The sequence below is a fragment of the Urocitellus parryii genome, chromosome 5, assembly GCF_045843805.1.
Source record: "Urocitellus parryii isolate mUroPar1 chromosome 5, mUroPar1.hap1, whole genome shotgun sequence".
Taxonomy (NCBI): domain Eukaryota; kingdom Metazoa; phylum Chordata; class Mammalia; order Rodentia; family Sciuridae; genus Urocitellus; species Urocitellus parryii.
The window spans coordinates 69,658,628-69,684,400 of record NC_135535.1 but is presented as its reverse complement, the minus strand read 5'-3'; the positions used below and the strand labels follow the sequence as shown (position 1 = coordinate 69,684,400).

Here is a 25,773-nt window from a genome sequence, read left to right as displayed (position 1 = left end):
CTCAGCCACTTTCTGAACAAACAAATGTACAGTTAATTAGATTTCATTTTGTCATGGAGCATTGTCTCAACATTATTTATGAAGTAATTTAAATTTTTTAAACTCAACTTATTGCAATAAAAAAATCACATTTCTAATGACATAACCCTTTATAATATTTTTTTCCTTTTTCCCTTTTGTTCCATTCTCTAATATTATTTGTCCCTTATTCTATATTCTTGTCACTCTGTGTTTCATATTTTTGGTGTTTTCGTATCCTTTTTCCTATGATTGTTTTCTCCACACTTCTACTTTGTTTAAATCAGGTTTACGGTTTTAAGTATCTAATTATTTGCCCTTTTCTCTCCTTCTCTAATGTCACACATTAACCCCTAAGCTTAAAGAATCTCTTTTCAATATTTGGAAATGTTTGCCTTCTACCTTGCACCCAAAATGAAGTTTTTTTATATCTAGATTTTTTTAAACATTTGTACAAAGAGGATTATTAAAGTGTGTGCCACATGTGTTTGGCACAGAACTATTCATTTAAATCCCAGTTGTACATTTCTACCACTTCTTAGAGAAGGGGAAGAAAATTACTTTATAGTTATTTTATCATAGGCATCATTTTTTATAAGAATAACCTAAGTTGGCCTGTTATGCCTAATGATTTCTAGAAAGAGATACACTAGGATAACAAATCCTCTATCCTTATAGATGGAAGTTACTTTAAGAAGAAGACAAATTGATGTTTGAGTTAGTTTGTAATGAGTTAGAAAATAGAAGTATTTTGAAATGAAGGAATGGGAGTATACAGCTTGGTAATTGTCATTGTTTTAGGGAGTAGTTGAAAAGCTTTGTAAAGTTTTTTCTGAAAAAATTTGATCAAGAGTCAGAAAAAGTTTAACCTTAGTTCAGTTTTTCCACCATTTTCTTTAACTGCAATGCAAATAACTCATAATTAGGAACTCCTATTACAATAATTATAAGACAAGGAACCCAAGTAAATATTCACTAACTAAAACTATTTCTTATAGAGCAGTTGTTGCCAACAAGTTAACCCTGCTCTTGCTAGGGTATAAACATAGTTTTTTATATTTGTTCTTTTTTTTTAATTTTTAAAATTTATTCATTGATTGATTGATTTAGTGTGTGATACTAGGGATTGAACCCAGAGGCAAATGCTCTTTCAGTGAGCCCTTCTTATGTTTTTATTTTTGAGACAGAGTCTTGCCAACTTACCCAGGAATCCTCCTGCCTCAGACTCCCAAGTAGCAGGGATTGTAAACATGCTCCACTGCACCCAGTTTATATTTGTTCTTAATAATATTTTTAACATTATAATAGAGTGATAATCTCTTGATTTAATCTAAAACCTAGCCTGTGTTTTGCTAACATAATGAGGTAGTGAAGTTTAATTATTAGTTTATAAAATTGTTTCAAAGAGTTTTAATATATTTCAATGTGGAGTTTCCTATAATATGTTGTATAATGCCTTTATTTTTCTCCTGTTTTAGGCTAAATGCTCATTTTGAAGTAAATCCAGATTGTTCTGTCTCTCGAGCAGAAATGTATTCCGAATACCTCTCAACTTGTAGTAAATTAGCTCGTGGTGGAATCCTCACATCAACTGGATTTTATAAATGTCTTAGGTAGGATGCGTAGTTCTTTAAATAAAATTCATTTGCATCACTTCCAACCTTCTTGCTATTTTGAAAAAAGTTCCAAATATCTATCTACTTTTACATATGTCTACTACTTGAAATTTCATTAGTAGATTGTAATGTAGAGGAGTTTTAAATACAAGGCAATTTCATAAATTGCATCTGGTGTTTATGTTGGAACATTACAAGGTTTTTCAAAAAAAGTGAAGAAGAAATTAAGGGTTTTTTGTTACTTACTTTTACATGTTAAAGACTTTAGAAATTTTTAACCTTGAATATATTTAATACTGTGTCTTTAAGTATCAAGACTTTGATATTTCACTGTTCATAAATAAGTATTTTGAAAAGCTGTTATATATAGGATAGAGTTGTTTAAAACTCAATAATGCTGTTAACAAATAAAGATTTTTTTAAATGGAGGGTTCATCTATATCTTGGCTTCCCACCTTTACAGAATATAACTTTTATGAATCATGCTGGTTCATACGTAAGTAGCAGGGAATGTACTGCTGTTGTTTCCATGAACATTGTTAGAAGTCAGTGCTTTTTACCAGTGTGCTAGTTCTTGTAACTAACTGAATATGTATTACTTTACAGAACAGTTTTTCCAAACCATACAGTGAAGAGAGTGGAGGATTCCAGTAACAATGGGCAGGCACATATCCATGTGGTAGGAGTAAAACGGAGGGCTATCCCACTTCCCATTCAGATGTACTATCAGCAGCAACCAGTTTCTACTCCTGTTGTTCGTGTTGATTCTGTTCCTGATGTATCTCCAACTCCTTCACCTGCAGGTATTAATTTTATTGTGTTTTAAATTAATAAAACTGAATATATATTCAGTCTTATTAAATTAGTAATATTTATACTTATAAAATCTATAGTTTTCCCTTGTTTTTCCAATAGCATTTTCTTATTTGGTTTATTATTTTATCACATTCATATGTTTTGAAGTTGTTGGACATGTATTTCTTGAAACTATTTTTTTCTTATATTAAATAAAATATTCCTGCTTGGCAGTTTTTCAGTAATTTCATTTGGAATTTTGACTTTTTCCCTATATTTTCAGGAATCCCTCATGGATCACAAACTGTAGGAAATCATTTTCAGAGGACTCCTGTTACCAACCAATCTTCAAATTTGACTGCAACACAAATGTCTTTTCCAGTACAAGGTGTTCATACTGTGGCACAGACTGTTCCAAGAATTCCACCAAATCCTTCACTTCATACCCACCAGCAGCAAAATGCTCCAGTGACTGTCATTCAAAATAAAACTCCAATTTCTTGTGAAGTGGTCAAGGCTACTGTAATCCAGAATTCTGTACCCCAGACAGCAGTTCCTGTTAGTATTGCTGTTGGAGGAGGACCTACACAGAGTTCTGTGGTTCAGAATCATAGTACAGGGCCACAACCTGTTACAGTTGTGAATTCTCAGACATTGCTTCACCACCCATCTGTTATACCACAACCGTCTCCATTACACACGGTGGTACCAGGACAAATACCTTCAGGCACTCCTGTTACGGTAATTCAACAAGCAGTCCCACAGAGTCATATATTTGGCAGAGTACAGAACATACCAGCATGTACTTCTACAGTTTCACAGGGTCAACAGTTAATCACCACATCACCCCAACCTGTGCAATCTTCATCTCAACAGACATCAGCTGGTAGCCAGCCACAAGACACTGTTATCATAGCACCCCCACAGTATGTAACAACTTCTGCATCCAACATTGTCTCAGCAACTTCAGTACAGAATTTTCAGGTAGCTACAGGACAAATGGTTACCATTGCTGGTGTCCCAAGTCCACAACCCTCAAGGGTAGGATTTCAGAACATTGCACCAAAACCTCTCCCTTCTCAGCAAGTTTCATCAACAGTGGTACAGCAGCCTATTCAACAACCACAGCAGCCAACCCAACAAAGTGTAGTGATTGTAAGCCAGCCAACTCAACAAGGTCAAACTTATGCACCAGCCATTCACCAAATTGTTCTTGCTAATCCAGCAGCTCTTCCAGCTGGTCAGACAGTTCAGCTAACTGGACAACCAAGCATAACTCCATCTTCTTCACCATCACCTGTCCCAACTACCAATAACCAAGTTCCTACTGCCATGCCATCTTCTTCCACCCCTCAATCACAGGGACCACCTCCTACTGTCAGTCAAATGCTATCTGTGAAAAGGCAGCAACAGCAGCAGCATTCACCAGCACCCCCACCACAACAGGTACAGGTACAAGTTCAGCAGCCACAACAAGTACAGATGCAAGTTCAGCCTCAGCAAACAAATGCAGGAGTTGGTCAGCCTGCTTCTGGTGAGTCAAGTCTGATAAAACAGCTGCTACTTCCAAAGCGTGGTCCTTCAACTCCAGGCGGTAAACTTATCCTCCCAGCTCCACAGATTCCTCCCCCTAATAATGCAAGAGCTCCTAGCCCTCAGGTGGTCTATCAGGTGGCTAATAACCAAGCAGCTGGTTTTGGAGTCCAGGGGCAAACTCCAGCTCAGCAGCTGTTGGTTGGGCAGCAAAATGTTCAGTTGGTCCAAAGTGCAATGCCACCCACAGGGGGAGTGCAAACTGTGCCCATCTCAAACTTACAAATATTGCCAGGACCACTGATCTCAAATAGCCCAGCAACCATTTTCCAAGGAACTTCTGGCAACCAGGTAACCATAACAGTTGTGCCAAATACAAGTTTTGCAACTGCAACTGTGAGTCAGGGAAATGCAACTCAGCTCATTGCTCCAGCGGGAATTACGATGAGTGGAACACAGGCAGGAGTTGGACTTCAGGTACAAACACTTCCAGCCACTCAAGCATCTCCAGCTGGACAATCATCATGTACTACTGCTACTCCCCCATTCAAAGGTGATAAAATAATTTGCCAAAAGGAGGAGGAAGCAAAAGAAGCAACAGGTTTACATGTTCATGAACGTAAAATTGAAGTCATGGAAAACCCATCCTGCCGACGAGGAACCACAAACACCAGCAATGGGGATTCAAAAGAAAACGAAATGCAGGTGGGAAGTCTTTTAAATGGGAGAAAGTACAGTGACTCAAGTCTACCTCCTTCAAACTCAGGGAAAATTCAAAGTGAGGTCAATCAGTGCTCACTAATCAGTAATGGACCATCATTAGAATTAGGTGAGAATGGAGCATCTGGAAAACAGAACTCGGAACAAATGGACATACAGGATATCAAATGTGATTTGAAAAAAACCCTAGTAAATGGAATCTGTGATTTTGATAAAGGAGATGGTTCTCATTTAAGCAAAAACATTCCAAATCACAAAACTTCCAATCATGTAGGAAATGGTGAGATATCTCCAGTGGAACCACAAGGAACTTTAGATGCCACTCAGCAAGATACTGCCAAAGGTGATCAGCTAGAAAGAATTTCTAATGGACCTGTATTAACTTTGGGTGGTTCACCATCTATGAGCAGTATACAGGAGGCTTCAAATGCGGCAATACAGCAATTTAGTGGTACTGATTTGCCTAATGGACCTCTAGCTTCAAGTTTGAATTCAGATGTGCCTCAGCAACGCCCAAGTGTAGTTGTCTCACCACATTCTACAACCTCTGTCATACAGGGGCATCAAATCATAGCAGTTCCCCACTCAGGATCAAGAGTGTCCCATTCTCCTGTCCTATCATCAGATGTTCGGTCTACAAATGGCACAGCAGAATGCAAAACTGTAAAGAGGCCAGCGGAGGATAATGATAGGGAAACAGTCGCAGGAATTCCAAATAAAGTAGGAGTTAGAATTGTTACAATCAGTGACCCCAACAATGCTGGCTGCAGTGCAACAATGGTTGCTGTTCCAGCAGGAGCAGATCCAAGCACTGTAGCTAAAGTAGCAATAGAAAGTGCTGTTCAGCAAAAGCAGCAGCAGCCACCAACATATATACAGAATGTGGTCCCACAGGTAAGTCATTCTACTGTTATATTTCTCTTATAAAATTCTGATCTGTAAATATGAGTTTAGGGGGAAATTCACTATTTTTTTCATGTCTTACCTTGAGAAGTTACTGTGTCAGCTTACTTAAACTGTCATGCTTATTTCTTCTGGTTTTATAATAATAAATAGTTTGCAGTTGTTAACTTTTATATATGGTAATATGAATCTTTCAGTTTTGTTAGACTGAAATTCTTAATTTTGTAGGCCCAAGGTAGAGAAACAGTTTTTAACATCTTTTGAAGAATTTTAAAAATGTATGTTAGATTAATGTAGATGGTAAGGGAAACTTCCTAAGAGAACTCTGAATGGGGATTTGATATTTATGTTTCTTTGTGGCTCTGTTAACAGTCTTTTTTTTTTTTTTAAAGGATGAATCCTATAAGGACTCTAAGAATGTTCTTGCAATGTTTATGTATTGAATTAGTTCTCTTTATTCTTAAAGAAGTATTGCTTATAATTTCACTTTGTTTCAGGTATTCTTACTCCTTTGCTCTGCAGTTTCCTTTTTAATTCCTTCTTACTCTCCATCTCTACATATCCTAGTAATAGATAAAAATATTTTCTAGGATCCATTCTACTGAATTAAGGATCCAGTCAGCCTGTAAAGATTCTGAGGACCATCCTACATGCTATTTCTACTGAAATTATGCATTTACTTAACAGTTACCACCACCTATTTTTTGGATCACTTCTCTTTTATTGTTTCTTCTAATTAGTAGTGCATAACCAGAACCTTCTGTGACTATTGAAAACTCTGCTAGCACTCCTTTGGCTTGGATTTTTTCTTTATGCTTACAGTGATGTCAGCAGATCTATGAGCATTGTTGGCATTAGTACCAAATCTAGGTATGGGTAACAGCAAAACGAAAAATGCAAGAATAAAAAGAAGAGTCCCTTGCTTCAGACCAGTTCTTCCACAGATATGCGTATTTTTCCATGTAAATAGATAAAAGTTGGATTGTGCTGCTTTGGGGTATAATAGGATTTTAATTTATATGTTCATATTGCCTAGATCTATTTTAAAGTAATTAAGTTGTACATTCTTTAGTCAGTGCTACATATGTGGCAATACAATATGAATGATGGAGCGAAAATCATTTTTACTCAAACAAGCTTCCACAAGTTGAACTTTTTGCTTAAATAGTGCAATGTTGTATATATAGTAGACATTCAATAAGATGAATTTTTATATTTTTCTTACATGTACTAATTTCTCAGTTTATCTTGATTATATGCCTAACTCTTCTTTCCTCTTAGAGTATGTTAGAATTCTAAATAGTAATGATATACCAAGTCTTGACTATGGAATTGTTTCATTTATCCTTATTTTTTGTGACTCTGATCTTCTAGTGTGGTTATATTCAATAATGATATCTCAATAAAAAAGAATGAGCAACAATTCTAGCTAAGATTAGAACCTATATTAGGGGCTTAGAACTAAAGTATTTTCTCATTTAATTCTCACAATAATCCTATTAAGTAAAAATTGTTATCACCATTTTAGAAATGAGGTTGCAAGATTCTAAATAACTCACCCAAGATTAGTGCCAGGCCTAAAACCAAAACTAATACTCTTAACCCAGTAACATTTATTTTTTCCACTATTCTAAAAGTTTCCTCTGTAAATTTCTAGAAAGCCCTTTTTCTATCTTTGATTATTTGAACTGTTGTGTGGAAGGATGATCATACAACCAAATTATCATTTTAGGACATTAATGCTAAAACTATTGGCACATACCTGATATGCATGTGATTTAGACCATTAAAGTGAATACATTTTGTTTCCAATCTGAGAAATTTATATTAAACTTATACCTATTTTCCCCAAAAGTGTAGTTTATTTAAAATAGCTACACTCTGAGCTCAGTGGTAGAACACTTACCTTGCACACATAAGGCCCTGGGTTCAATCCTCAGCACAAAAAAAAAAAAAAAAAAAAGAGCAAAAATAAAAGAGAAGGAGAAGGTGAAGAAGACAAAAACCCAGCAGCAACATTCTTTATTTCTAAAATTGATATTTGGTTGGCATGCAGAGTTTAAAACTTTGCAAGAGATGTGGCATATGTGGTGTTTATGAAAATGAGAATCAAAACCTGGATTCTTATGTATAAAACTTAGCATAGTCCTTACCACATGGTATTCATTGACAGTGCAGGTATATTTTATCTTCACATGTAAGATAACTATTTATATGGGCTAGCCACATGGATCAGAGTAGCGGAAATCAGCTGTTCAAGATGGTACTGTAAGATTCAAGGTATGCTATTGGGCCTTCTTAAGAGTCTGATATTAGAAAACCATTTCCATTGTTGCCCATATTCTTTAAATTTCTTCATATATTCTTTAAGTTGCATATGAGACCTTGGTTTAATACCATTTTGTTCACCATTTGAATTGGTAGCTTAAAGGAGTCTAAAATTGATCTGATTTTTTTTCAGTCAAATGTATTATTCCTAATATTTCAAGAGATCTAGGAATATTAAGGAGTTACTTAGTGCCCAATATGAACTTTCAGATTTGAGCATTCTTGCTCAGGGCTGGAAAGATTGAAGTATGCCTTCTAAGAAAAGCTAATAGGTAATCCTTCTCAATATCATTATTAATTCATTTTTTATTGATTTTGTTCCTTATTGCCTCTGTTAATCAGCTATATTAATTTAATTTAAAGAAAGTTATAGCAGCTGGACACAGTGGCACATGATTATAATCCCTGTGACTCAGGTGGCTGAGGCAGGAGGATCATGAGTTCAAAGCCAGCCTCAGCAAAAGTGAAGCGCTAAGCAACTCATTGAGACCCTGTCTCTAAATAAAAAACAAAATAAGGCTGGGGATGTGGTTTAGTGGTCGAGTGCCCCTGCGTTCAATCTCTAATACCTACCCCCCCTACCTAAAAAAAAAAGAAAAGTTACAGCAAGTAAAAGAAGAATATATGTAAATGATACAACCATAGACTTTGTATTTAAATAGTATTTACAGTTTTTATGAATACAAAATAAACTATACCTACTTCATGCCATATTTCATTATTTGCATCTGTTTATTTATATCTGTTATATTTGCAAGTTTATATACAACTTATAAGATACCATTTCTGGATGCCCTATCTTCACCCTCTATTCATGAATTGATATCTGCTAGAGACAAAAAACTACACTGACATAGTTAAAAACAAAATAAGTAAAAAATGAAAGAGACAAAATATTTACCTAAAGACTTTTTTCAGCATTATGCAAAACACATGTTGAATTTATGTGTTAATTCCATGATCCAATAACTTATCAGATTCTTCTGTATAAAAATTTACTTACAGATGTACTCATTTAAGGTATTTTATATATACCTTGCCTTGGTTTCCCATTCTTCACATGTGAATCATTCCTGATGTGTGGCTGTGTAACACTGAATATTGGTATCTTCGAGCTTTTCCTTTTTCTGATAATGAGCTTGAGAAATTTATTCAACCCATTAGAAAACAGATCTGTAGTCTCAAGGTAGCAGTATTTAATCATAGCCATAGAAGATAATTTTAGTAAGAACTATAAAATATCATTTTTTAAATGAATCCATTGCTCAGATTTGAATAATATAGCCCATTGTAAAAACTATGAAAGGCATTTTTACTAAACATAACCTTATTGTTTGGATCCCTATGTATTATTACCAAATAGGTTTGGTATGTATTGATTATATAGATTTATACTTAATAAGAGGGAAAACTTTATGGAGGTTGAGTATCCTTTATCCAAAATGCTAGGGAGTAGAAGTGTTTCAGATTTTTAGCCTTTTCGGATTTTGGAACATGTGTATAGACATAGTAAGATAATTTAGGGATTGGACCCAAGTCTAAACACGAAATTCATTTGTTTCATATGTTCCTTGTATACAAATAGGTAATTTTGTATATGAAACAAAGTTTCATGTTGTAGAATTTTTTAAAAGTTTCAGATTTTGGAGCATTTTTCAAGTTTGAAATTTTCAGATTAAGGATATTCAACCTGTAGATTAGAAAAACATGAGGGAAAGTTAGAGCCAAGAAAGTCTTAGATGTTACATTGTCCAAAGCTCTCATTTTTTAGAGTTGAAGTAAGTTGCCCACACTCACAAAAATCTTTTTTTCAGTGGTTTCAGTTACTGTCTCAATTCTGCTTTGTAAAAATCTGTACATTTAAGCTAAGCATAATCTTTTACATCACATTTAGAGTAAATCTAACTCCTGTTTCTTACAAGCTTTTGAAGGTATCTTATACACTTTATCAGCAGCTCTGAATGAAGCTCTGTGGTAGAGTGCTTATGGAGAATATGATTCATCCATTACTTCTATTTGATTTTAGGTGTCCTGGTATCTGGTTTAATCAACAGTTTGCCTCAACCAACTCCACTCTGTCTTTTTAAATATATACCTGGAGTTGAACACAGTATTTGATTACTGCTATGAATTTATATTGAAGTAAATAGATTATAACTTTGAGGCTTTCCTGATAAGGATTGAAATCTTCAAATTTTAGTCCTATTCAAAGTTTTTAAAGTTTAATATTAAAAAGAAAGGATTTAAAAGTATCAAATCCAAGTATCAGTGTTACCTAGAATTTTTAGCCAGAATTTACTCTTGAAAAAAGGAAAACAAGATTATAATTTATTTCAACAAAAAGAAGCAGTAGGGTTTTTTTCCCCAAATTAGAACTGCTACATTCACTGAGATTTTTAGTTAATTTTATAATTATAAAAGAAACAACAGGATTGTTTCACATCCATTATGTAATTTTACGTTTCTGGTCACTCACTGAAGTTATACCTTTTCTACTTTGGTTACCAAAAGTACAGTATGAAAAACTAGCTAGCTCTCCTTCAGAGTAAAATTTTCTGCAAGAGGTGGTTTACCCCCAACCCCAGGGGAGCAAAAAAATCATGGCTTTGAAACCTTTTACATTTATGTTTGAGTTATAGTTATGGCTGATGTTCTCACATTTCACAATAAAGCATAATGTTCAGAGGAAATAAACTTGTAGACTTCAGAAGAAATTGAAGTCTAATTAAAATGTGGCTTATTTAATTGGTATTTTGAAAAATATATATAGTGCAAAAGTACAGCCTATAACCCCTGATCTGTATGTAACCTGATTTCAGGTATTATCAACATTTTGCCATTCTGGTTCCCTCTATTCCCAATCACCATAATTTATTTTTCAGTATGTTAAAGCAAATCCCAAATATTATTTAACATCAATATATGTTCTATCAGTATACACAGACTTTCAACGATTCATAAAATAAAAATGCCAAATTATACCTAACAAAAATAGTAATTTCTTAATATTATCCGATACTCAGTTTATGTTCAGTATTGCCTACTTATCTTTAAAAAACATTTTTTAATAGTGTGTGATTATAATACTAAAATTTTCTGTACATTGCATTTAGTTACTATGTTTTTCACTCATTTTTAATAACAGTTTAGAACATTCCCTTGGTACCATTTGAGTTTAAAATAGTTACTGTATTTTCTGTGGCACCAATAAGTATTTCAAAATTACAAATAAACAAAAAGTTGAAAGTTGTTAGCACTTATAAAATTAACCTAATGTATAAATATAGAGCAAAATAGTCAATAAAATACCTAATTTAAATGGTAATAGTATAGGGAACCAGAAGTTTCATTTAAAGGGAATATGATCTTTTTTCATCAATTAAGATGTATTAATTTGTTAAATTTAATTTTTAATTAAAATTCTGGCATACTCCTAAATTTCCTGTACTTTATATTTGATTAATATGTCTTTTATTTATTCTTGACAGATTAGATTTACTTCAGGCATCCTTGTTTTTTATCCCTTGGTAATATTTGAGACCTACCCAATCATTGTCAGGAGCAGTGGTGCACACCTGCAATCCCAGCAACTCTGGAGACTGAGGCAGGAGGATTGCAAGTTCAAGACCAGTCTCAGAAACTTAGTGAGAACCTCAAAATTTAGTGAGACCTACCTCAAAATAAAATATAAAAAAGGGCTGGGGACATAGCTCATTGGTAAAAGCACCCATGTGTTCAATTCCCAGTATCAAACAAAATAAATAAAATACCCAATTATTAGAAATTTTTGTATTTTTTAATGCAGTGTTTTCATTTCTAAGAAAACAGATGGACTAGATTCTATTTGTTTGCTTCCTTGTTTGGATAAATAACCTGATAGTAAGGTTATTTTTTCTTCCTTTTTCTTTGACCCGACCCCCCCCCCACCACCACCACCACCATCAGAAATTTTATGGCTTTAAGAATTTGCAGAGACTTTCAGATGTGTTTCTAGTATTTACTTGGTAGACTTTGTATGTTGGGGGTAAGGGGAGTGGTTGTACTGGGGATTAAACCCAAAGGCACTTCACCACTGAACCACATCCCCAGCCCCTTTTTAAACTTTTTTAAATTTTTGAGACATGGTCTCACTAAATTGGACCTGGCTAAGTTGCTAAGGCTGGCTTTGAATGTGGAATCCTCCAGTCTCAGCCTCCATGCTGGGATTACAGGCAAGCACCTCCACACCAGGTAGTAGACTGTCCTCATAATGAACTCATCATCTTTCCTCCCCTCCCGATTCTTCAGAATATAGTTTCCCTTCTGGACTTCTTTATTAAAATAATAATAATTATCATTTAGAATCTAGAGCTAGGCTCTTCATGTAGTTTCTTTAGTCTTCCTATCATCCTATAAATTAAATTTTATTACTTGCATAAATGGATGAAAAAACTGAGGATCAGTGAGGGTAATTCGGTTGCCCAAGTCTCATGACTAATTTAAAGGCAGATTGCAAATTTGAGTATTGACATGTCAAGATAGAAATTCCTTATTCTATCCATTATATCTGTACTATCATTAAATTTTTTTTTGTGCATGTATGTTTTCTCATCGACTCTTTTAACAAAACTTTTAAGGTTGATAACTTATTAATAGTAACAATTTTAGTCTGATGCCCAAAGTATATTTTACCCCCAGACCTTACTAAAGATTCTTATGACTTATCATTTTTGACATGAACTTTTTCTTTCAACATTTTATTCTTCTTTCATTTGTATGTTATAATATTATAGCTCTATATGTTTGTGTTTTGTCTTTTTCTAATTATTATTTTTAATCTGAGGTATCCAGCAGTTTTAACTTAGTGTTTGTCCACCTAATCTCAGTATTACCTTACAAATTTATTCAGTGTTTTTCCAGTTTTTTAAGATATTGTCTTGAAAATAATGCTTAAAATGTAATGCTTGACAATGGTGTGGTGCCATTTCTATATGAAATTCAATAGTATTTTTTCCCTTTGAGGTATTTGATGAAAATGTATTGCTTAAAATTATTTTAGTCTACATTAAATTTCTTAATGTTTTTCACAGAAAAGAGATGAGATACAGAAGAAAATAAACATGTTATGTTCAAAAGACATTATAATTAGACTCCTTTGACTAGTATATCCATCAAAAGCTCTAACTGAGCAACTGTAAAGACTAAAATTGTTAAACATTTTACTGCAAATTAGTATTTGGTATTCTGCTTATATGGTATATCATTATTAACTGTCATCTGAAAATTTATTTGCTTTTTACTGTATTTTATTTCTTTGCTATTCCTTATGAAACCTAAGAGAAAATATTACTCAAAAGAATTTGCAGTTAATCTGTTGTTGTGAAGATCAGACATAAGTAGATCACATGGTTATTTTTATAGAACTTCTCATTTAAATTTTTAATTAGTTGCTCCTATCTAAAATCTGAATTTTAAGTAACGTAGTCTGCCCTCTGTGTCGGTTCCACGTCCATGAATTTAATCAACTTCAGATCAAAAATAATCAGAAGAAATGCATTTGTACTGAACGTGTACTGACTTTTTTCCCTTGTCATTACTCCATGGACAGTACAGCATAACAACTGTTTACTTAGCATTTACATTGTATTAAGTACTGTAAGTGATCTAGAAATGACTTAAAATAGACAAGGATGTACATAGGTTATATGCAATTAACTTGCCATTTTTACATAAGGGACTGAGCATCAATGGATAATACTAATCTGTGGATTCTGGAACCAATCCCACACAGATACAGAGGGACTACCATATGTATTTGATAATGGTAACAATAATGTGTAATATTGCCTCTGTGGTTCCATGTTAAATACAAGAATCAGCTGGGCACAGTGGCGCACACCTGCAATCCCAGTAATTTGAGAAGCTATGGCAGGGTGATCATAGGCTCAAGGCCAGCCTCAGAAACTTAGTGAGACCCTGTCTCAAAATAAAAACTAAATATAAAAGACTGGGAATGTAGCTCAATGGTAACCCTATGTTCAATCCCCAGTACCCATCCCCCCAAAAGAGGAATCATACTTCCTAAATAATTTTATAAAAATATCATCTTTTTAAAGATAATCATTAACTTAAAATTACAAAATGTAAATTTTGTTAGAAATGCCTAAATATTGTAATCAAACTTATAAGACTGTTCTATAAAATATTATTGTTTTTCAGTATCATGTCACAAACTCTGTTTGTGCTTTTTCACAGAACACTCCTATGCCACCTTCACCAGCTGTACAAGTGCAGGGCCAGCCTAACAGTTCTCAGCCTTCTCCATTCAGTGCATCCAGTCAACATGCAGATCCAATGAGAAAACCTGGGCAGAACTTCATGTGTCTGTGGCAGTCTTGTAAAAAGTAAATGGCAGTTTTATTTGATATACAAAAGTGTTCTTTGTTTTAGAATGCTTTCATATTTAAATTTCTGTCATCTATAGTTTTATGAAACTTTTCATCTGAAATCACTAACTTGTAGCAAAAACGTTTTATGTTCGAAGTTATATGAATCCAATGACACCGCAAGAATTGATATAAATAGTAGAAAGAATGTCATTGCTTAACAGTAGATTGCTAGAGAATGTGATTCGGCATTCATTAGTTTTTAATTTTTAAAAAAAATTAAGTATTTGTATATTTGGCTCTGAAAAAGATTTTTTTTAAAGCAATTTGAACTTAGTGACTGCTATAAATTTTCTGTGTAGTAGGAGCTTAGAAGTAAAAATCTGTTAGAAAGGGAATAAACTGTCTTAAATTTGAGTTTCAGATGTTCACCCCATGAAAATTACTTTTAAAGCCATACCATCTCACAATAACTAGCATGAACAGCAAGTAGAATTGAACTTCTTAAATGAAGTGTTCTTAGACTCGATGGAAAACTTGAGAAGAATGTTGGTTAAAATAAAAAATCTTAATTCCTTTAATACTAGTATTACTCAGCCAAGAGCCTTTGCCTTTAGTCACTTTTTAGAGCTCCAAGACTAAGGCACTTGTCTTAATAGACAGAATATTCTTATTTGTTTAGGAAAGATTTTATTTCTATGTTCTTTAAAATTCGTATTAATTGTTCATATTTTATTATAGATATTATATTGCAATATATTGAAAACAATATGTAGATTTGTTTAGTATTGTAAAGTATACATGTAGCTAGCCTACAGATTATATTAATAGTATGTAAAATTTCTGCAAGACAATGATTATCAGCCTTTAATTTATAACTCACTAGTGGGGTCATAAAATAATTTTAGTGCATCTTGAACAGTGTTTTTTTTTTGTTTGTTTTCTTTTCAATGAAAAATTAGTAAAATACTGATTTCATCATGTTAGTAAGGGTAAGTATTGTTTCCAGTTATTTATGTATATGATACATGTATGTGTACTTGATCATAGTATAAAATCTTTTCATCAAAGAAGTTCTTTAAGGTATCTGATTATTTCATTCATTTAAATTAATTATTCCCTTCCTGCCTCCACATTCCACCACCTCCCCACCATCCTCTTCCCTGTTCTCCTCCCTCTCCCCTGTGCTGGGGATTAGACCCAGGTCTTTGACCACTGAGCTACATCCCCAGCCTTTCTTTCTTTATTGATTTTGTTTTTGTTCTTAGAGTGTGTTGTAATTTGCTAAAACTGTTTGTGGACTATTTTAAAAGTTAGGAGTTATTCTGTAAGATGAAGTTCTTAGAGTACACCAAAAAAAAAATTTTTTTTTTTTTTTTGGTAGAAGACTGAATGAACTTAGATGGCGTGCAGCACAGTTCCCTATCTGGCTGGTAGGATTACTGTTATGTAATTTAATAATGAACCTTTTCTGAGTAGGATAGGTTCAACAAGGCTTCTTAGAGCTTTTCACTTTTTCAAGCCATAATTCTTAGGTACCACATTGATAATAAGTTAAGTTTGAGTCTGCAAATACTTATTGAGCACTCTGGGAAAATGTATATACTAGGAGCCAGAAATACAAATATTACTTCCAGCTTTTAAGAATATAGACCCCCACAAAAAATAAATCATAATACAAATAAGTGTTTTCAAAAGCACTGTTGGCAACATCGTTATAACTGGGATTGTTGAGAAAGTTTCACTATAGACATTTCATTTAAGTTGTATCTTAAAGGATGAGTAGGAATTTGCCCAGCAAAAATAACTGCAGTTAAAATGGAAAGTGCAAATTCAGAGATATGGAAATATGCCCCAGAAATTGTGAGTTTAGGATATAGGGGCACAAAGTCATGAAGAGAATGATAGCTTTTAATTTTCACTCCAAGTGGAAAAATCCATGTCATTGCCATTGTCCCTTGAGTGGTTAAATTCAAATTTCCTTATAATACAAAAAATGTTTATTAGTAAAGAACTTTGTTTCCATCAGATTTAGAGCTAAAATTTATATACTTCACCAATAAGTTATTTTTATGGTACTTAAATTTGAAATAGCTGTGTGCTCTTTTTGCGAAATTAAAAGTAGTTTTGCATATACATTTAACCTGTACGATAGACTACACTTTTTGTATTTATAATTCTCCTTCTTTATATATAATATGTATTCTTTTCACTGAATCATTTTACATTGTCACATATCAGTAACTTGCTCTTTTAATCTCTAAGCATGTATCTCTGAAAGTAGGAACGTCACTTTTTAACTAATATAACAGCAGCACATGCCTGTGGAAAAACAAGTTATGAATTCTTCAAATATCCAGTTAATAATTACATTTTTCTAGTGGTCTCTTGTTTATTTAGAAATTGATTTTGATTATAAGGTTGTGATCTGTAAATTACTCCCCTATCTCTCTTCATTCCTTTGCTCAAAATTTTTTTGATAACCAAGTGATCTGTCCTGAAGGAGATCACAGTCAGACTTTTTTGCTAATATTGTTTATCATCTTGCTTTGACCCTGTGTATTCTGTATATTAGTAGTTTAATTTAGTTGCTTGATCAAATTCTGGTTTGATTTTATGATAGCCACTTTAGAAATGATACTGTGTTCTTCCCTCAGGAAATATGCCATATTTCTCTGATGTAAACAGACATTGAGAATCATTGCGTAGAACGTTACTTCATTAAAGAGTTGTAGAACACAAAAAGGCACCCTCTTATCAACTATTTGGTTTCTCTGAAAAGTAGTTTCTAAAAAAAATACTAAATAGATGTTTGATTGTTTCCCTTTAACCAGTTTTCATAGTAATGAGTAAGTAATTCATTAATACTGTGCAGAGATGACTGGGAGGTTGGGTTTTGTTTTGTTGGTAGTATCATTATGAATTAACTTAGGACTTGGAACATATTTGAGGTATTTCAGTACTCTGTAGTTGTTGTATCCTTTTAATCTCCAAATTTTGTTATCTTTGGCCAGTGAAATCCTATCAAGCTAGTTTCTGAGTTCTTTGTCTGTGCTTTTGATATAAGTATTTGATAGTTTCCTTTCCTTGTAGTTTAATCTTGTACATTTTCTACCCCATACCTGAAATCAATTATTTTTCCAAGAAACCCTGGTTCTTTTCAATGGAAAATATGGTTTCGTCTGGACATCAGAGGTACACAGTACTTTGAAGTTGGTATCTTAATCATTTTCTGTTGCTATAACTGAAGACCACAAACTGGGTAATTTGTAAGGAAATTTACTGCTTAGATTTCTGGAGGCTTAGAAATCCAAAGTAGAGACCACATCCAGTGAGAACCTTCTTGCTCATGAGGACTCTATGAAGTCCCAAGGCAGCACAGGGCATCACATGATGAGACAGAGTAGCAAGCCAGAGAGATCTCATTTTTGTAATAAAGCTACTCCTGTAATAATCTACTAATCAATGAATGGATGAATCATGACCCAACCACCTCCCGAAGGTCTCACCTCCAACTACCATTTACATATGTCTCTGGAGGTTAAGTTTCCAACCCATGCTTTCCAGGGGACACACCCAAATCATAGTAGATGGGGTTTTTTTGTTCTCCCCCCCCCCCCAGGTCTTTTCAGTGTATGGACTACAGATCACTCTTTCACGGCATAAAGATGTTGCTAAGTAAAAGGCATCATGTGTTCATTTTTTTAAAAATATTTTTCAGTTGTCAATGGACCTTTATTATATTTATTTATATGCGGTGCTGAGAATTGAACCCAGTGCCTCACACGTGCTAGGCAAGCGCTCTACCACAGAGCCACCACCCCAGCCCCATGTGTTCATATTTCTATTTGGAATTTAAATTCAGTATCGCAAGGTCCTTATTTAACAGCATTATTTTCACATCTGTATCTTTGTTCTCCTTATCAAAAATACCATTTCTCATTAATGTTAATAGCATATGCTTCGTCTTATATCACACATCAGTGTCAAAGTAATCCTGATACTACTTGTAAGAATATGATTATTGAAAAATTTTGGAGAGAGTTTTCTACTGTTGTCTTTAAAATATTTCCTAGTAAGGACTGTATAGTCACAAGTTACTATATTTTTAATTCACTTAGAATAGAGGTATTCTATAGTTACATCATCAACTGGACATATTAATGGTTCACTTGTGGATTTTTTTGTTTGTTTTTATTTTGTTTTGGTGCTGTGTATTGAACCTAGGATCTTGTGCCTGCCAGGCAAGAACTCTCCCACTGAGCTACATCCTCAGCTCTACTTATTTCATTTTATTTTTTATTTTATGGGATTACTTTTTGAAATTTATCACTATTTCTTCCATCTTATTTCTTCCCTAATGCCCTTTTTATCTTTTAAAAATATAAATAAATTGCAAATTTATTTGTATAATGTAGCTTCTTAAACTACCTAGGATTAATAATAGATTCCTCCACCCAAGATGTTCATGTCGTAATTCTATAACCTGAAAATGTTATATGGCCAAAGAACTTTGCACATGTGATTGAGTTAAGGATCTTGGAGGGCGGGGGGATTGTCTGCCTTACTTTAATATAATCACAAAGACCTTTATAAGAGAGAGTCAGGAGGTCAGAAAGATAGAAGACAATGTAATAATGAAAGCAGAGAGAGATTTGAAGCTGCTATGTTTCTGACTTAAACTGGAGGAAGGGGCCTTGAGCCAAGGAATGCAAGGAATGAAGCCCTGAAAGCTTGAAAAAAAAGCTAGGAAAGAATTCTCACTTACACCCTCCTGAGAGAGTGCAGCCCTACTGATACCTTAGTTTTAACCTAGTGAAACCTGTTTTGGACTTTAAACCTCTAGAACTATGAAATAATATATTTAGCTATTAAATTCAAGTTAATGTGTTATAATAGCAATAGGAAATGAATAACATACTATACACACTCTTCCATATCCTGTTTGTTAGTTTTTAATTTAACAATATATTCCAGAGAGACCTCCAAGGAAGTATGTAGAGATATTCCTCATTCCGTCTTTATGCCTTCATAGTTATTCAATCACATAGATAAATTACTTGGTCAACCTGTTCCCTGTTGATTATTTAAGTTGATTTCTTTTGTTTTTTTTTTCTTGTTAAAAATAGTGCTGTATTGAATTGCTATTTGCAATGATTTGTCTTTTTATATTTTTGCCAGTATATCTTTGAGAGAAAATCTTAGGAAGAGAAATGATAATTCATAAAGTACGTGTATGTGTAATTTTGGTGGGTACTGCTGTTTTCTGCATATGTTCCTTCAATACCAATATATAAGAGAGTGCCCATTTTCTCTATAGGCATGCAAGTATAATGTGTTTTCAAACATTTAGATTTTTCTCAATCTAATGGGTGAGAGATGATGTCTCAAAATTTTGTATTTCTTTTTCTATCAGTTGTCCATATCTCTATTTATTTTTCTATAGGATTTGTTGGCACATTTTTTTCTTTTCTGTTTTATGAAGCTGTTTATTAGATTCATTAACATTTGTCTGCTGTGGCATAACTTCACAGTTTATCATTTGTCTTTTTCACTTTGCCCTTCCTCACTTCTTTTTCCCTTTCTTCCTGTGATCACGGATAAAATTTTTATTTCTTTCAATTAATTTTTCTGTAATAACATTTGTTAGCCTTTCTATTATTGCTTCTGGATCTGGGTTATAGTTAGGAAGTTTTTCTCCATGGTCAGATTATAAAAGAATCTTTCTGTCCCTTTTTTTTTTTTTTTTTTAAGAATGTATGTGGTTTTGTAGTTCACATGTAAATCTGCAATTTGGGAGGATTTTCTCCTGTAATCTAAAGGAAATGAGAGTGAGTCTGTAACTTGCTTTAATTTGCTCCAGTAGCTATCCATTTTTTTTTTTTTGTACTATAAAGCTAGTTTATTCCTAGAAAAATGTGTGTGCAAATGGATATTTTGGTTCTAACCCTCACCAATGTAACAGTTCAAACTAGTTTCATCAAATGCTGACTGAAAACTATTAACAAATGATTCTATAACATTTTCATATCACAAGTAATTTTCTAATTGTAAAATAATACTTCTACCTTGTAAAATATTAAAATTTCAAACAGAGCATTTCTAAAAGATAATCATAGTTGTTAAGTTTATATGTATATTTTCAATCCTTCCTTTTCATTTACAACTGTATTGTACATTATGCTTCTTATTTTAAATTCTAAACAAACAATATCCACTGGCCTAGAAATTGTTTCATTAATATATATGATATTCATTAATATAGAATATATATACTTTTATGTCAACATATAAATCTCTATATTTTTTTATTGAATACCAAGACTTTTCATTATTTTACCATATATGTATCTGTTATCTGTGATAGTATCTGCTTGTCCTTCTTTGACAGAATTGCTCTTAAATTATGAGGACATATTCTTTCCTTAGAATGCAGTGGTCCTGCACTATAATCTATAGAGCAGTATCTCATATTCAGGGGATATTTAAGCTTTTAGCTATTTGCTATTACAAACAAACAGCTATGATGAACAATTTTGTGCTTATAAGACATTTTCTGTAAGTATTTCAGTGAGTAAAGTACCAAATTGGGATTTCTAGGTCAGCAGTACACATACTTTTATTTTCATAGAATTGATAGGTTACTATCCAAAAATATTAAATTAATTTACAGTTCTGGCAGAAAAATATGAACATACTTCTTTTTTCTACCACCTGTCTACTACACACATAAGGGAAATTTTCCCCAATCTGATAGCAACAAAAGATCTCTTCACATTTTATTATTATTTTGTTATTTTAATTTTTTAAAACCATGCTTTATTTTTAGAGCAGTTTTACTTTCAAGCAAAATTGAACAGAAAGGACAGAATTCCCAAATAAATAGCTTCCCCTACTATCAATATATTAGAGTGGTACATTTGTTGTAATTGGTAGTAATGGACTGACATATGACTGATACCCAAATCCATAATTTACATTAAAGTTCACTCTTGATATTGTACATTTTGTGGATTTTGACAAAGGTGCTATCCACCACTATTACAGTAGCATACAGAATAGTCTCATTGTCCTAAAAATATTTTGTGTTCTACCTCTTTATCTCTCTCCTTAACCTGTTTCAGTTTTTATTTTTTCAGTTATTAATGAGTTAAAAATCTTTATATAATTATTTATTTCTCCTCTGAATTAACTGATCATTTCATTTGCTCATTCTTTATTACCTTTCTACAAACTTCTCTGTGCAATAAGGAATATCAATTTTTCATTATATGCAACTATAATGTCTTGAGACATTAGCCATATTTTTCTGCATAGAATCTAAATCTTTTAATACTTTATGTCCTGTTTGAAAGACCTTCTCGGCTGCTAGGTCATAAAATGAACTTTTGTGCCTTTTAGCACTTTAATGTTTTAGCTCTTGAGGCATCTGTAGTTTAATTTGATGTATAAAATAAGGTATGAATCTAGCTTAATTGTGTTCCAAATGACCAACCTACTGGCAAGTTCCTCTTTTCCTCAGATATTTGAATTGTTATACTTGTCCTACTGAATTCCTATATGTGCTTTGTCTCTTTCTGAATTGTTTTCTTATTGGTCTCTGTTCTTAACTACCCTATGACTTTAAATATATTTTAATGTTGCTCCTGATGATCTTCTTTTTCAGACTGTTTCTTACAATTTGTTTGAGTGTCTACCTTGAACCAGGCACTGTGCTAGGTTTTGAAATTGGAGAGATACAGAGGTCAGACTTGGTACCTGTACATATATTTATTATTTCAGAGTGTCTTTAGAGGTCCTCAAGAAAGGCATGTTAGGATTTTGGTTGCTGTTGCTTTCAGTATAATAGCTTTTTGTTTGTTTTTTGATAGTGAATATTTTTCCAATATTGAGTCATTCCCTTACTCAAGAAAAATATTTTTCTCCAGTAAAGCTTTTAGCAGTTTCTAAGCATGAATTTATAATTTTATTGTTTATAGTATAGTTAAGTGTTGTTCTTGTCTTTTTTCCTATCATAAATGATCTTAATTTCCATTATATTCTATAATTTTTCAATATTTATACCTTGTTTTACCTGCTTATCCAGTTATAGTGTTTATTATTACTAGTTATAATAACGATAATATTTGTCCATCTTTTTTAACTGATAGGCTTTATTTTTTTAAAGCACTTGTATTAGGATTGTACATGTTTGTTACATTTGATGAACTAATATTGGTAACAGTATTACTAACAAGACTTTTGCATTAAGAGTCACTCTTTGTGTCATATAGTTCTAAGGGTTTTAACAAATTCATAATGTCATGTATCCACTGTTAGTAACAGAAGGAGTACTTTCACTGTCCTAAAATCCACTCTACCTATTTGTTTCTCCTCTCCCTATCTCCAAACCCTACTCCAGGTAACTACTGGACTTCTTACTGTCTTTATAATTTTTAACTTTTTCATGATGTCATGTAGTTGAATCTATCACATTGCCTTCTTAGACTGGTGTCTTTCACTTTACAATATACATCTAAAGTTCGTGTGTGTGTGTGTGTGTGTGTGTCCCTCATAGTTCATTTTTATATTGTTTTATGATTTTATAATGTTCCATCATATACATGTACCACAGTTTGGTTTATCTATTCCATATTGAATGATATAATGGTTTCTTACAAGTATGAATTAAGGTGGTATAAACATTGGAGTGGGGGTGTTTTGTGTGAACAGTTTTTTTTCAACTACTTTGAGCAAACACCTAGGATTATAGTTGCTGGATCATATGTGAAAATTGTGGTTAACAATGTAAGAAACTATCAAACTGTCTTCCAAAGTGGCCATACTATTTTGCATTCTCATCAGCAGTGAATGAGCACTATTGCCTCACATCCCCACTAACACGTGGTAGTGTCAGTGTCTAGGATTTTAGCCATTCTGATAAGTGTGTTTACTGGTATCACTGTTGTTTTAACTTGTGATTCTCTAATGACATACAATGTTGTCTGTCTTTTCATTTGTATATTTACCAACTGTATATTTTCTCTGATCAGGTGTCTGTTCACATCTTCAGCTGATTTTTTAACTGAGTTGCTAGTTTGCTAAGAACTTTTGGTATGCATGGTTATTTTTGTCAAGTGCTACTCTATCTATTGGTATAATATAATTCTCTACCCCATGGCTGTGATAGATTACATCAGTTAATTTTTAGTACCAACCTTGGTCGTGGCATACAGTTTTTTATACAGTGTTTGCTATTGTTTGCTGAAATTTTTGTGGGGATGTTAACATCTATGTTCATGAGGGGATACTAGGCTGTAGTTTTCTTGTGGTGTCTTTGGTTTTGATGGTAGGATAATACTGTCCTCATAGAAGTAGTTAGGAAGTGTTCCCTTTGCTTCCATTATCTGTTAGAGATTTTAAAGAATTCATATCATTCCTCCCTTACTTAAGTATTTAGTTGAATTAACCATGAAACTGGTCCTGGTGCTTTTCATTTTGAAGGTTATTGATTCAATTTCTGTAACAGTTACAGGCTTATTCAGATTATAGGTTTGTCTTTGTATGAGTTTTGCCAGTTTGTATCATTCAAGGATAACTAAGTTTTGAGTTTAGGAGCATGGAGATGTTTATAATATTCCTTTATTATACTTTCATTGTATTTGGAATCAGTAGTGATCTCTTTTTTACATTAGTGATTTGTATCTAGTTTTTTTTGGGGGGTGGTGGGTAGGTTGTCTAGAGGTTTATCTATTTTATTGATCTTTTCAAAGAGCTAGTTTTTAGTTTTGTTGATTTTTTTTCCCACTGTTGATTTTCTATTTCCAATTTCATTAAACCAGCTGCTCTAATTTTTATTTATTTTCTCCTGTTTCCTTTAGATTTAATTTGCTCTTCCTTTTCTAGTTTCCTAGAATGAAAGCTTAGATTACTGATTTTAGAGCTTTTGAAATATATACATTCAGGACTATAGTTTACTCTCTTAATTACTGTTTTTACTCCATCTCCTGAATTTGAAGTTCTATTTTCATTTTGTCCATAATATTGAACAGTGTGGTTTAATCTTGAAATATTTTTGTATTTTCCAGCTTTCATTTTCTACTTCTAGCTTAATTCTATTATAATATGAAAGGATGAATTAAAATTTTTAAGGTGTGTTTTATGTCCCAGAATGTGTTCTATCTTGTCGATGTTCCACATGAGCTTGACGAGAATATGTTGCTAGATAAAATATTCTGTAAATATCGGTAAGATCCAATCGATTGATGGTATTAGCCACTTCAACTATTTACTTAGTTTTCTGCCTTTTGAATCTTGATTCTGGTCAATGCTGTCAGTAAGCTCAGTCAATCAAGATTCACTCTCAGCCGAGCATAGTGGTGCAGGCCTGTAATCCCAGCAGCTGTGGGAGGCTGAGGCAGGAGGATTGCGAGTTCAAAGACGGCCTCAGCAACAGTGAGGCACTAAGCAACTCAGTGTAAACTAATGATAGAGATATGTTGAAGTTTCCAACTATCATAGTGGATTTGTCTCTTTTTCCATGTAGTTCTATCAATTTTTGCATAACACATTTTAATGCCTTGTGTTAGGTACATCCACCTTAAGGATTGTTATGTCTTCTTGGAGAATTTACCTCTTTATCCTGATAATTTTCCTCATTCTGAACTCAGCTTTCTCTGAAATTAAAATACTAACTCCAGCCTTCTTTTGATGAGTTTATGCAGAGTTTATCTTTCTTCATCCCTTTAGTGTATCTGTATGTTTTGGGGAATAAAACCTGGGGTCTTGCACATGCTTATGAACATATGAGCTACCACTGAAATACACATTCATCCCTTCATACTTTATTTCTGAATCTGTTCATGTCTCTGTATTTAACAACACATGGTTAGGTCTTTAGACATTTATGTTAAAGTGATTATTAATATAGTTGCATTGATAATCTGCTACATTTGTAAAGGCAACTTTTTTTTTAATTTGCTTTTTGTGTTTTTGCTTTTACTTTTACCTTCTCTAATTCTCCCTTTAGTATACTAATTTTATTTCTTTTAAAATAAGTAATCTGAAATCACTTTCAAACAATAATATACTGTTTCACAAATAGTACAGGTACCTTGTAACATATCAATTTTCCAAAGTGTCCTTCATACCATTGCAGTCATTATGCTTAACCATAGGCTATAATCACCAAATACATTGTTACTATTATTATTTTGAAAAAACATTAAATCAACTAAGAGTTTTAAAAATAAGATGTCATTGATTCCTTCTCTAACATTTTTTATTTCTTTTGTAGATTCAACTTTTTGGCCTCTTAAATCTTCCTCCTCTCTAAAGAATTTTTTTTTTTTTTTTTTTTTTTTTTTTTTTTGTCCATGCTAGGCATCAGACTCAAGGCCTGGGTCCTTGGTATATGCTAAGCAAGCACTCCACCACTGAGCTCCACCCCAAGCCCTAAAGAAAGCCTAGCATTTCTTATCAGAAGGGATCATATACCTTCAGGGTTAACTAAGAAA

The 25,773-nt window shown here is 33.1% G+C and overlaps 1 protein-coding gene across 1 annotated transcript in view; it reads left to right on the top strand.

Moving 5' to 3' along the window:
• Positions 1-25,773, top strand: part of Arid2 (AT-rich interaction domain 2) — a 187,256-nt gene that overhangs the window by 146,058 nt on the left and 15,425 nt on the right. Inside the window, exons 13-16 of the mRNA XM_026400657.2 lie at positions 1,497-1,631; positions 2,241-2,437; positions 2,713-5,576; positions 14,148-14,296. Coding sequence (XP_026256442.1) covers positions 1,497-1,631; positions 2,241-2,437; positions 2,713-5,576; positions 14,148-14,296 — 3,345 coding nt within the window. The remainder of the gene's footprint in view (positions 1-1,496; positions 1,632-2,240; positions 2,438-2,712; positions 5,577-14,147; positions 14,297-25,773) is intronic.